This window comes from Heterodontus francisci, chromosome 36, assembly GCF_036365525.1.
Source record: "Heterodontus francisci isolate sHetFra1 chromosome 36, sHetFra1.hap1, whole genome shotgun sequence".
Lineage (NCBI taxonomy): Eukaryota > Metazoa > Chordata > Chondrichthyes > Heterodontiformes > Heterodontidae > Heterodontus > Heterodontus francisci.
In genome coordinates, this window is record NC_090406.1 from 16653119 (window position 1) to 16666867 (window position 13749).

The 13749-nt window shown below is 39.8% G+C and overlaps 1 protein-coding gene across 2 annotated transcripts in view; it reads left to right on the top strand.

The window, feature by feature from the left end:
* fgf22 (fibroblast growth factor 22) overlaps positions 1 to 13749 on the top strand; it is a 149333-nt gene that overhangs the window by 23662 nt on the left and 111922 nt on the right. Inside the window, exon 2 of one of the 2 annotated variants that reach the window (XM_068015808.1) lies at positions 7171 to 7484. In XM_068015808.1, coding sequence (XP_067871909.1) covers positions 7171 to 7484 — 314 coding nt within the window. Of the gene's footprint in view, positions 1 to 6937; positions 7485 to 13749 lie in introns of both variants that reach the window. The other variant, XM_068015810.1, reaches the window with a different exon arrangement.

The window sequence follows — 13749 nt, forward strand, 5'->3', positions numbered from 1 at the left end:
CTATCCCTCTGCAGGGCTGCCTTTGAAAAAATATAGATTAAGAATAAATAATGGAGCTCAGAATTGGAATTTACCCTGCGAAAATGAATTGAATATTTCAAAGGAGGTTTGTAGGAGATGGCCACTAGGTATACATTGTACACTGAACTGTACATTTTCCTTCTGCTTTGATGATCACCCTTTGGTTTCAGTAATGTGAGAACTCAAACTATTTGCGATTTATTTTCCAATTTTCTCCCCCTTTCTTTTAAGAATTTTGACGTGGTTACTCAGGCCCAGTTGACCTCCAGTATCTTGTCTGAGTGATGTTTCATCCAACCTTACCATTGAACATGAGTGTTGGAAGGCTATTCAACTCCAGAGGACCTCACAAGTCTGATCCTGTTCCCAATGTCTATACACGTGCATTTTCATCAAAGGCGGAAGCTCTAAATTAATTTTTACCTCCCTCTCTGACAGCTGCTGTAACCATTAATAGCATCAACTGGTCTGGATAGCCTCCTTCTGTGCTGTAAGATTCCTTGATTCTATGGGTGAAATTTTAGCTCACTCAAAACCCATCCACTTGCACATATGTCTACCATAATCCAAGTCAGTAGAAGTCAATTGACTAGAGTTGGAGATTGAACCAAGGACCTTCCTGGTTTGGACAGTCTAACTACTCACTGGTTAATCTCACTGAGTCATCGGGCAAAGCTTCTGTTACTTTAAAAAATCATTTTTTATATATTTACATAGCAACTTCTATTTTTTATATAAAGGTTCATCAAAAAAGATGGCTGCCAAACACCTCAGGAAAGAAGCGAAGGGCATTTTACCTGATCTACTAATTAATCTTCCTTCCTTTGATATGAAAGCTAAGTCATAATAAACATGAATATTTATGTTTATAAAGCACCTTAATGTGTTGTCAATGTGTCTTATAGGACTTCTGACAATGGATTACTTTTGATATGCGGTAATTGTTGTTATTCAGGCAACTATGGCAGTCATTCTGTGTCAGCAATGCTTCTACGAACTATAACTGACTGATCAGTTACTCTCTTTGACTTTGACATTATTATCCCACTGCTCCAGTCAAATCTGAAGTATGTGCCCCGTTTACAACCACATGTTTTTATATAGTGCTTCCAACATAATATAATGTCCCAAAGCGCTTCACATGTGCGTTATAAAGCAAAGTTTGACACCAAGCCACATAAGGAGATGTAAGACAGGTGAGCAGGAGCTTGGTCAAGGAGGTAGGTTTCAAGGAGTGTCTTAAAGGAGGAAAAAGAAGTAGAAATGCGGAGAGGTTTAGGGATGGAATTCCAGAGCTTAGGGCTTTGGCAGATGAAGGCACGGCCAACAATGGTGGAGCAATTAAAATCAGGGATGCTCAAGAGGCCATAATTAGAGGAGCCCAGATATCTCGGAGGCTTGTGGGGCTGGAAGAATGCCTTGGTGTTCCATGTTACACAGTAAGTATATCACTGTCACTGTACAATATCTTCCCTGATATCACAATAGTCTTCTGACAGCATCACAAAGTAGTTTAATTGGCTTCAGTATTTGACTACTGTTGGGACAGATGTGCAGTGATTTTTCTATAAGCATTATACAAATGGCATCATTTCATTTGCATCACTGATAATATCTTTGAAAAAGGTACACTGCGTTGAAAATGTAACATTCCCAGTCTCTCCCAGTGGCTCAGTCAGAAAGTACACTATCTAGTATGGTATGTATTGAATTGGCTGATAGCCCGTCAGCAGTAGAGGAATAATAATTGGCTTCAGGTTACGGACAGAGAAACTAAATCAGTTAGGCTGCCTGTTCCTGATCACTGTCTTATGATTTCACTTGAAAATATGTTGGCATTGGGTGAGAACAGGATCAAGCCCAACTGTAATGCTCTCCTTGACTCACTACCTTGTAATCCTTCATACGTTGACAAGGAGAAATTGACTGCTCTGGGGAAGTGTTAAAGGGTGGCTGGTACCTGAGGATTCCATCAAAATTCAGAAGAGGAAAGAAGATAGTCACTAATAAATCCAATAGGGAATTCAGGGGAAACTTCTTTACCCAGAGAGTGGTTAGAATGTGGAACTCACTAAAACAAGGAATAGTTGAGGTGAATAGCATAGATGTATTTAAGGGGAAGCTAAATAAACACAAGAGGGAGAAAGGAATAGAAGGTTATGCTGATGGGGTTACACTAAGTGGGGTGGGAGGAGGCTTGCGTGGAGTAGTAACATCAAAAAGAGAGAATTTAACCACCTCCCCTTGACATTCAACAACACTACAATTGCTGAATAGCCCACCATCAATATCCAGGAGGTAACCATTGACCAGAAACTGAACTGGACCAGCCACATAAAGACTGTAGCTATGAGCAGGTCAGAGGCTGGGAATTCTGCAGCAATAACTCACCTCCTCACTTCCCAAAGCCTGTCCACCATCTACAAGGCACAATTCAGGAGTGTGATGGAATACTGTCCACTTGAGGGATGGGTGCAGCTCCAACAACACTCAACAAGCTCGACACCATCCAGAACAAAGCAGCCCACATGATCGACACCCCATCCACCACCTTAAACATTCACTCCCTCCACCATCAGCACATTGTCGCAGCAGTGTGTACCATCTACAAGTTGCACTACAGCAACTCCCCAAGACACCTCCAACAGCACCTTCCAAACCTGCAAACCATGCCAACTAGAAGAACAAGGGCAGCAGGCACATGGAAACACTACCACCTGCAATTTCCCCTCCAAGTCACACATCAATGTGACTTGGAAATATATCACCATTCTTTCACTGTTGGATCAAAATCCCAGAGCTCTATCCCTAACAGCACTGTTGGTTTACCTACACCACACAGTCTGCAGTGGTTCAAGGCTGCGGCTCACCACCACCTTCTCAATAGCAATTAAGGATGCACAATAAATGCTGGCCTTGTTTGTGTTGCCCACATCTGTGCTATACATTTTGTGTAATTCTATGAAAATGACTGACAAAAATGGTATTAAGAAAGTTTTGTTGATCCTGCCTTAAATCAGCAATCAATATAACAACTCAGAACCGAGGATTGGAGAAAGCTGTCTAAAGCACCTAAAAACGCTGCAAAAAGTTCCAATGTTAAAGTAACTAATTACAGTTAGAATATGTCAAATGGTAATTTATGTTTCTCATAACAGACAGCACTAACTTTGGCTGTAATTGAGACAAGGGAGTGGTAGCGCATCTAGTACCTCAGAGACACATCTAAATATGGCTTCTCTCCCTTTGTTGGTGTAAGCACAAGGCCAGTAGCAGCAAATGTAAACAAATGACAGGAGTGGTGCCAGACCTTGCAAGCTGCCGTCTTGTTCTGGCTGCGAGCGGGTTAAGAGTTCAGTGCCATCATATAGCCTTGGCGGGGCAAATTGTACATTGGGGAAGATCAGTGACCAGACTTTCAAAGTTTCGATTGCCTCTCAGAAGTAACTGTTTCACTCTGGTCATAAGTAGTTTGTGATCTTCCATGCATTGAAAAGGGGGAGCTCAGAGCATCAGAAACATTAAGATTGATTGAAGTAAATCCGGGACTTTATCACAAGATAAATCATCGTAAGCGGCACAAACTGAATGCATAATGAAGAACATTCTGTGCCATCACTCATGAGATATGAAAGCTTCCTTATTGTTGAATAAATGTTGCTTGTTTCTTCTCAATCAATTTCTTTATATTCTTTAAAAAGGATGAATTCTACATGTTCCCTATAACAAAAACTCAAAGGGAAGAATGTGGATAGTCACTCGATGGGTGGAGCGGAGAACTGTGTACACAGGTCAGCACTCCCAAATCTCTGACTTGTGCTCTTGTGGAATGGCACTCCAGGAGTTGAGTCTCCAGAAATTTGCCCCCCGATGAGCCCCTGTGTGTTTAAAGCCTTGGAACACAACCCTGGGATCTGCTTCAGATATCAACCCATTCAAGTGACACTTTTGTGCTCTATGGCATGAGAACTGTAATGTTCTTGTAACACACTGTCGTCAGGTATTCAAATTACAACAATGATCCTGCTGCTTGTTCATTCTGGAAAATAACTGTGCTTGTAACATCTCAGCAGGAAAAGCATACACTCACATTTTCTTCTCTAGCTCCTACTGCTAAAACATAAATCTTTAGCAAACATTAAGTTGTCGCATATATAAACAAGTTGCATTTACACAGGCATGGTGCTATACATCAACTCTGACTGTATCAAGGTTGGTTTAGTAACTGAAGTCAGATTACCAACTATAGTAATCACAAGCAAACACTGCTGAGTTTAACATCTGATTTCTAGGAATCAATTCTGACATATTAGTCTAAAAATTACTGTTTTGCGATGTGTGTCAAAACGTTTAAACCATTTGTATAATAGTTCCCTGTCTGCTATTTTAATGAAGGCTTAATACTGTTTAAAGTATTAGTGAAAACAGTAATTTCTAGACTGCAAAGATTTGGAGAATAAACAGCATAACATTAAACAATTTCAGACAGTGAGTTGAAAACCACTTTAACACTAAAGTGAAAGCCTCTAAGTTTTCAACCTGTGTATGTGCTTTACAAATAATCTCAACCTATGGATAATACACAAACTCAAATCACCATCAAACCATTCAGGATATTAGCAAATGTAGGATCAGCCGCTTATTAGGTAGGAGTTCGGTCAATCTTACGTCTTCAACAGAAGGTCAAAACTACTGTGTGCAGATCTTAAACTTTAAAAATGATAATTTGCATTGTCTTTTCACACATTGGTATCTCACAAGGTTATTGTGATTGACAAACAGGGGAGAGATTGGCAGATTTTTTTAACTGAAGGAAGATTGCGATACTGGAAGTGAATGTGACATGGACATAATTGGTTGGAAGTAAAGGGTATCGCTCCCTTTGAGTATACAAGCGCTGACAGAAGAGTCCAGCAGTGCATAGCTAAGATGGCTCCTTCACATTACTGTGGCTGTAAGTCCGAGCCCCAGCTGTGGGTGACACTTGAGCCTGTCAACCAATATGTTTGATGAGATTCATCACTTCTTATCGAGGCTATTTGATGGGTGTGTCTTCCCTTGAAAAGCCACGGTGTCAAAGGGACTATAAAACATAAAAAAAGATCTAGGCTTTCCCCACCACATACTCATAGAGAACACAGGAAATTTAAGTGATTATATGGGAACTGTGGGGGGAGGGGAACAAACCAAAGTAAAATACTCAAAATGAGCCAGGTTTCCCCTACTCTCTGATATCACTTTTAGATTGGTCAGTAAAAGGCATAATTTGCCTTGGCTAAACCTTATTGTTCATCCCCTGAGTTGGGACAGTTCAGCTCCCTTCAGTTCCATGTCCTGCACTATCTGTCACATGACCACATTGCCCCAACAGTGATGAGCTATCCTGAGAATCAGTGAGTTCTCGGATTCAAAGTCATAAGCTTTTGGTTGGTGAGCCAAATGTCAAGCCCATTAGACCACTTCAATTTATCAGATTAGTTAAAAAATCCTCTTATAAACACACACGATAAAGAAAAACAATATTTTCTGAAACTTTCAACTGTTTAATTCCTCCTGGAAATGTAGTGGTTAACCTGCTCACGCAAAATTCCTTTTGTGTGCTACTTTAACACAGTCATTAATGTGTTTATTTTAAACAAGCACACCACCAGAAGAAATCAAAGCCCAAGGTTATATGAAAGAAAATATAATTACACGCTGTGATGTGCAATTGAGATTCAGTTTACAAAGCAGTAAAACAGAGTTTAAAAACCACTTGAATGGAAAACCCAGGTGAAAACAAAAATTGTTTGTTTCTCTACTTTCCAGTTGTGACGCTTGAAACAAAAGTAGAATGGAGGTTTTGAGAAGCCAGCTGCTGTTTTTTCTTTGAGTAAGAGTAACAGGACTGATAGATTTGCAGTGGCTCTCACACACATCAACAGCAAAGCACTGTCTTGAGACTCCCTAGAGAGCAGTCCAAAATCAGCCTCTTATTAAACCAACTTCAATCCTTTGGAGGTGTTTGGATGACAGAGAAAAGAAAAAAATAACAGACATAACCCAATTCTTTAAAATCTGAGCTTCTGCTTGAAAGAGGAAAATCCATAATACTGAGTAATCAAGTTACTTTGATTCAGAAATAGCAGTCTGGCATATCAACATTTGAGCAGTAACACACTTGCCTGAAATTCCTCCCTCCTGTATTTTAGCTGTGGCATTAGTCCATTTAGATTAAGTGGGATAACAATGCTGTTAAAATACCAGAGAGGAATTTCAGGTGAATGTATAAGTGTTGTACCCTCGTTCCCACTGGATAAACTCATAAACTTAGATTATAAGTTGTTTTAAATGTTCATGCCCATTTAAGAATTCTTTGCAGGGATATGAGATGTAGAATTCATTTTTAAACACTATTTAATCCCATGTGTACTTGTAAAACAAATGAGTTTTCTGTTAGCTATCAGGACGACAGAGCTTTTACTGGTTAGAAATATTAAGAAGTGTTTGTGAGAAATAGACATGGAAGAAAGCTATAGGATGCCATTAAAGTCGATAGCACGTAGGTGAGCTGTTAACCATAACCACTGCAAGCTGTTTCCCTCTTTGCTGTGGTAAGTCAAGTGACTTGACTGAATGCCCAACCCTCCCGATGACATTTCATCAGGCGACAAACTACTGGCTTAGGACAAAAAAAACATCCTCCTATCTGAAAAGGGCCAGCCCTTTCTCAGCTGTCAGTTGAATGGTAAGCAGATGACAAGCTGCCTGCAGTTGTAGTGTCTGAGGCATTGATAAAAACACAACCTTTCCTTCCCACACGCTGCAGTCTCTCAAGACTCTCATTTTAATGAGGCAAATTCAAATGAGCAGAGAAACTCAAGACTGAAATTTATTTTCATTTCCTATTTTTACTTCTTTCCTGGACAAATTTCAGCTAGCTCCAGTGGAGGAAACTTCGGTGTCCATTTGAATTCTGCACAATTCTTTTTGAGGAATTATTAAAGGCAATTGGACTAATGCTTCAGGTGTGACTGGGTCATGGATACAACAACATTGGGGCAACTCCGAGACATTAATGGAAAGATTGTTGTGAAGGGAAGTCCGCGTGCAGAACTCTCGCTTTGTCCAGGTGAATTCATTGCTGCTTCAGTATGCGTCTTTTCCTAGATCCCACTCCAGGAATTTTACTACAATGTGGAAATGGATGCTGACCAGCGGTGTCTCGCCCTTGCCCCACTTCGCTTGCTTCCTTCTGTTCTCCCTGGCCTGCTCGGCATCTGCCAGTTGCCGTGGTGAGTCCGAAGATGCGCTAACGCTGGATGCTACAAACTGCTCTTCGAGCCTGGAGCGCCACACACGCAGCTACAACCACCTGCAGGGCGATGTGCGGTGGCGGAGGCTCTACTCGGCCACAAAGTACTTCCTCAAGATCGATAGAGCTGGGAAGGTAAATGGGACCAGAAAGAAGAACTGCCTGAACAGTAAGTAGTCAAACTCTTGTTTTAAAATCAGCTTCAGTAACACAATTGAATGGTCTTAACAGCTATTCTAGGGGGAACAAAAAAAATCCTAAGGCTCCCCTCAAATGATCCCTTTAAATATTGAATGCCTTATGCAACATTGCGAATGTACAATTTATTTTATCTTACTGGAATAAAAATAGTACTTTCGCATTTGTGATTGAGGCTAATTGGAATTTCACGCAACCAAACATTTCTCGGTTAGGTTGTAATTATTGTCAGGAAGTTATCATTTGTGGGTAAGAGGTTGCAGTTCAGTGAGGAAATTCGCCCATGCTCATCAATGGATTAACCCATTCCTGGCCTAAGCAAATCCAACTAATCCCGTGATCTTAAAAAAAGGCCCAATAATGGGTTGGTATTTTTCTCAGCATTGCACTGAAGTAACATTAAAATTCTCAGTAAAAATGTTGGTGGTAACTAAAATGGATTGATCATCAGATCTGCATGGACCTCTTTTTTTTGATTAAATAGGCAATAAAATGAATTGATGTGTGCAGCACATAGCTTACAATTTGGTCTACCAGATTTATTATTTTATTTTGCTGGAGAAAATTCTAGGCTTTAAACATGCAGACACACATCTCCCTGTGTGTTCAATGATAGAGCACGGTGATGCTAACATTGCTCTTTAACTCTCATCCATAGTGAGAAGCGATTGTGCAGCAATTTGCATCACAGCAGTGAGTTCAATTTGTCGTCTATTGTTTGCCTTTTTTTAAAACTTCATTTTCAGGCTTTCGGGTCACTGATAAATTTGATTAAAAAAAACTTGCTTGAAACATTTAAGTGAATCTCTGCTTTATGTCCACTCCCCTGCACAGGTCAGTGCACAGATGTTATATGTTATTGACTGCACAAAAAAGACACTAGACAGGGAAGCTCATGAAAAATGCAGAGATAAGGTTTTCTGAGCACTGATGCAATAGTCTTAAATAGAGATGAGCAAAAGCTTCCGATTTTATACGTTCCTTTAAAAACGGGCACTTAATGTGAGGTGGTCTGGTGTTTCCAGTAATTGAGTGATGGATCTCATAGCACTTCATATGGACTCCAGGATTTGGCTGTTTTCAGTTAGGAGTGTGAATAGTTATTTTTACTCTGCGATTTTATCTGCATTTTAAAAATGTCCACCCGTTCCCTGTTTGTTTAGTTTCCCCAGCCACCCACCCACCCCCTTCCCTCCCCCAACACTATGCACTTTTCTTGGGTTCTATTAAGCACAGTTAGCAGTGGCTAAGAGGTGTGGGAGAGTGGCTTGGGTGAGTCACCTGCCAATTTTCACATCCTGCGGGGAAGTGCCTGGTCTCTGTTGGGTGTCTCCTCCTGCTGACTCGAGCTGAGAACAGGACTTTGCAACTTCAGGAAATTGCAACGCAGGAACCCATAGGCTTTGCTGTTCTGCTGTGCAGGGCATTTGATGGGTCAAGTTGCTGCTTCACTCATACTGGGACTGAATTTAACTGATTCTTAACCAGCTCGCTATAGAGAACACCTTAACTTACTGTGGAGCCCTCCATTTCATGATAGGTGAGAAAATTGCCAGGTAGAGAGCTCTCCTTGAAAGCCATGACTTCCACAGATTTAGAGGTGTGGTGGCAGCAGTGATGGAGAAATCTGCAGCAAAGTCCGTTAGCTGAAAGAGATCATTATGAATAGGACAAGGCAAAGAACAGGAGTAAACTCGCAAAAATGTAAAGACTGTTTACTATGAGCGCTTTTCTTGCATTTTCTGTCTCGTTCAAACATAACTGAAAATGGTTCAATTCTCACTACTTCATTCAATTTCTTTGTGCAGTTTCCTAGTAATGGAAATTAAAGGCTAATGAAATGGTGAATTCAATCTTCTATCATATAAAGCTTAACCAGCAGTAAAAAAAATTGCCTAAGTTGCATAAATGTGTAAATGAAGCCAGAGCCTTAAAACCTCCCAGTTTCAGCCTTAACACTGGCAACTGGAGAGGAGCAACTCCTTTCAGTTTGGACATTATGTCAGTCTTCACTCTAAACTGACACCAAGCCAATCAAAGCTGAACCCATCTCTGAAATGTGATAATTGGCTCAGCGCCCATTTTTTCATCAGCTGGAGCTTCGGATTACCTGACTAGAAGAGACAACAATCTTTTAACAAAGAATTAAAGCTACAATTTTGTCTGCCGAGGCTGAATGTGTGAGGTGGGGTTGTTACTGTAGCCAGGCCCATGATTCATCCTTACTGATAATAACCTATACCTTTTCTTGCTCTGATGTTACTCTGTTATTGGGATTGCTAGCTCTTGGGTGTAGTCTATGCATGCTTAAGTTTTTCCTGATAGATATCTGTATGGGGCAGTACCCAGGCCCCCTCGAATTTTATATTTTTATATAAAAGCATTTATAAAGCACTTTTCCCAACATCAAGACATTCCAAAGAGCAGATAGGATCTCAGTTAAACATTACACCTGAAAGGCAGCACCTCCAACAGCAAAGCACTCCCTCAGTACTACACTGGAATAGCAGCCTAGATTTTGGATTCAAGGCTCTGGTAACGGGACATGAACCCACAACCTTCTGACTCAGAGGCAAGTGTGCTACTGACTAAGCCACATCTAATACCTGAAATATTACAATGTGTCAGTCATAATTTGGAACTGAGGTATCCAGACTAGGAAAGCCATAGCTTAAATTCAACTGACCATTAAACCCATTTCACTAAAGGTAATAAGACTTTATCATTATAACCTTAAATGATAAAGACAAAGGTGCTAAAATCTCTCTGTTAATGTTAGAGCATTTCCATGTATGATACTTCGGCAATTGATTTCTTTCAGTAGGTGACTTGTTATTGCTTAAATATAGCTTGAACCTAGCTTCTGGGAGTTTCTGTCCAAAATTGCAATCTCAAAGCAGCAAAATGCACCAAGTGTAGAAATTCAAGAGATGTCACACCAGATCAAATTATTTTTTCCTAGTTAGGTGCATCAAATTGTAACATTGTGTAGACAAATCATTGATGGTTTACTTGCAGTGGATCACTTCTGAAACCAAAATCATGAATTTTGTCATGTCACACACTTCGTGATGGCAGCCTTTTATATTTCTCATTCTTGCATCAACACTTTCCACCAGTTAAAGAAACATGTCATTTTTATAATATCTTTTACTTGCTTACTGTTAGTGCAATAAAATCTAATGATTAACATTTTTGTCCGCTGTTTACTATTGATCCCTGCTGTGCATAGTGGCCATGCCACTTTTGTGTAAAAGCAGCAATTCCAATGCTTGCGGATTCTCAAAGAAAATCTCAATGTAGCCACCCAAATGGGCTGTCTCATTGTAGCACCATAGTAGGGCCAAAGGAGTCATTCCAGGACCAGCATATTATAATCCGATTACTCTCAGAACGTACAGCAATTCTCTGCTAAATTATCACCTCATAGAAATAAAGTCATTATGTTTCTCAGTGCTTTTGGATTTTTTTAAAAACAATTTACACACTGGCCATTCAATCGTTATGGATTCTGTTTGTACAGTGATTTTCAGGGGCTAAGCTATCTACTTGAGTACTTGAAGGACGTTCTGCATTAGTGGAAGAACCTCTGCCTTCTATGAGTGAAGGTCTTTGAGGTTGCCGAGAGAGCATGGGCAATCAGCGTTTACAAAAAAAGACTGACTTGTAAAATAAGCTAACGTGGTGTAATCCAGAGACACGCCAGCACTTGGTGGTTTGCAAAGAAGTGACCCCGATATCCTGTTGTGTACCCTCTGTAAATACCTGACTGCTGAGGGAAAATGAATCATAATGGCAAAAAAGTTCGAAGAAGTTCATTTTTGACATCTTGGCTGGATCATCTGTGGGAGGGAGAGCAAATTGGCTGGGAGGGGCTTCTCACACACAACTTGAGTAAACCTCCTGTTGGGTCAATTAAGAAGAGGTACACATATCTGCAGATTCTACTGGCCCAGCTTGGAAAACAACACAAATGGGGGAGGTCTTGGGCTGGAAGGAGAATGGACTGTAGAGTGGAATGCATAGGTACCAAGGTAGATATAAATAAAAGCCTACACTACTGAATTAACCTACCTGTAGCAATTGTAGTAGGAATAGGAAGATTTCTGTCTTGAAATAATTGCAAAAGCACACATAAATAAAATGCTATTATTTATGTTGACATTTTTGCATCATTCAAATTTAGGGTTCTAATACATAAATATTACATTTCACATTATATAAACAGCTGAAACGATCTTTGGGACAGGAGGAAATTATGTAAAACATGACCATAACAATTTGTACTCTGTATAAACAAGTGGACAAAAATTTTAAGTTTGAAAACTTGTAACACAAATTGGTTGCATGATAAACTACCATGATCCTTGACTGTTTATAGCAATATGAACAAGTTGGCCGAACTAGGTATGGAAGGACAAGCAAATGAGTTCCTGATCTATTATCACTAAGCAAAGAATCCGAGTTGAACTAGCAGAATATTGTTGCCCATTGATCTTGTTTGTTTCATATGCTGAACAAGTGTACAGAACGTGGGCACTGTGATGTGTGTCTGAATAGAAATGCTTAAAATGTACCAGGTCCCCCTGCTGTTTTAAAAGCTGCAATGTTATTACGGTTTATCTGCACACAGAATAACTCTCAAAGTTTCTTTTCCTGCTTCCCCAAGTAATAATCTTTCTGTAAAATGTTTTGAGAATAGAAGTGCAGCAACTGTGGCCGGTAGTTGTTTACAGCACCTGCCAGTATATTTCATTGGCATTTGATAGACGGTAAAATCTTCACGAAGGTGATTGATAGGTAGTGTAGTGGTTATGATACTGAATTAGAAAGCTAAAGGATAATAACTCGGAATCCTACCATTGCAAGTTGTGCAGTTGAATTCAGTAAATCTGGTCATTTGAGGGCTGGCACCAGATAAGAAATGACCAATGGACACTACGACTTGCCATTAAAAACCCACTGATTCTCTAATGTCCTTCCTGGTACCCCCTACCTGGTCTGGCCTACATGACTCCAGTCTTACACTATGTAGCTGACTTTTTACAACGCTCTGAGGTGGCCTAGTAAGCTACTCAGTTGTCAGGTAATATACACGATCTCACCAGTGTTACCCTCATCCTGAGAGCATTTTTTTTTTAATGCAGGCCACAGCAAAAGGTTTGGGATGTTTTCATCTCCTGAGATTAATTGTTAACTAGTATCTTCAGCTAATTTAGCCACAGAAAGAAAAAAAAAAATCTGTGGGGAGTGTTGCTCAGGAAAAACAGCACACATTGGAGCAGTTCATGGTGCAAGTGGTTAAAATCCACAATATGTTTCAGTGATGCCTTTCCACATTACCTGTTTTTGTAATTGAATACCATTGCAGCTGTTCTGAATAAAGATATACCACATGGTATATCTGGACAAACAAAAAAAATCCTTTTTTCTGTGAAGCTGTTCCAAAGGCCCTTTAAGTCAAAGCATTTAAAATTTTCATTTCCTAGATTTCTACTGAAGAAGTTATCATTATTTTGGCTGAATATTAATGGTATCTCGGATTACATCAAAGATGCTTTTACTTTTCCGTTTTCAGTTAATTCTTTGGGAAGTATGTCCTTTTGCCTTCTTCAACAAAAACCCCCACAGATACCTAATTTTGTCAGTGCATGTTGTTATGGAAGTGATTCTGTTTTTTTTTGTTAAAATATTTATGAGAAATTCATAGTCAAACTGGATATATGTTGGACAAGTTTTTTTTTCAAGAGAGTAATCAAAAGGGCACTCAAAGAACTAGTTAGGCAACAACGTATACTGGTTGTCAGTATACTGATAAAGTTAGCCTGCTGCTGAAGAAGTAAAGGAAGAAGAGAAGAGCACAACCCAGCTCCTTTTCCAGCATCTCTAAAAGGCCCTGAGAAGTCTACTATGTCAATTCATCTAGTTTCCTGTCTTTGAAGGAAGCCCTGCTAAATTACTTCTCAATGCCGCCTGAAAAGAGTTGTTCTAAAAGATCCCAGTGACTTGTCTATGTGTACTCGGAGGCTAGACATTATTCCAGTTTTGGAACAACATATCTCATCTGCTGTTTTCTTCAAAAATGAGCAAGTACTCATCCCAAAAGTATTTTTTTGTCTGGAATAGAGCTCTGAATTTAAAAAATCTCTTTTATTTTTCCGGTTAACCAGTGTATGTATGTATGTGTGTGTATGAGTGTGAGGGGCTAAGGTAAAAAGGGGACTTTAAAATTTTAA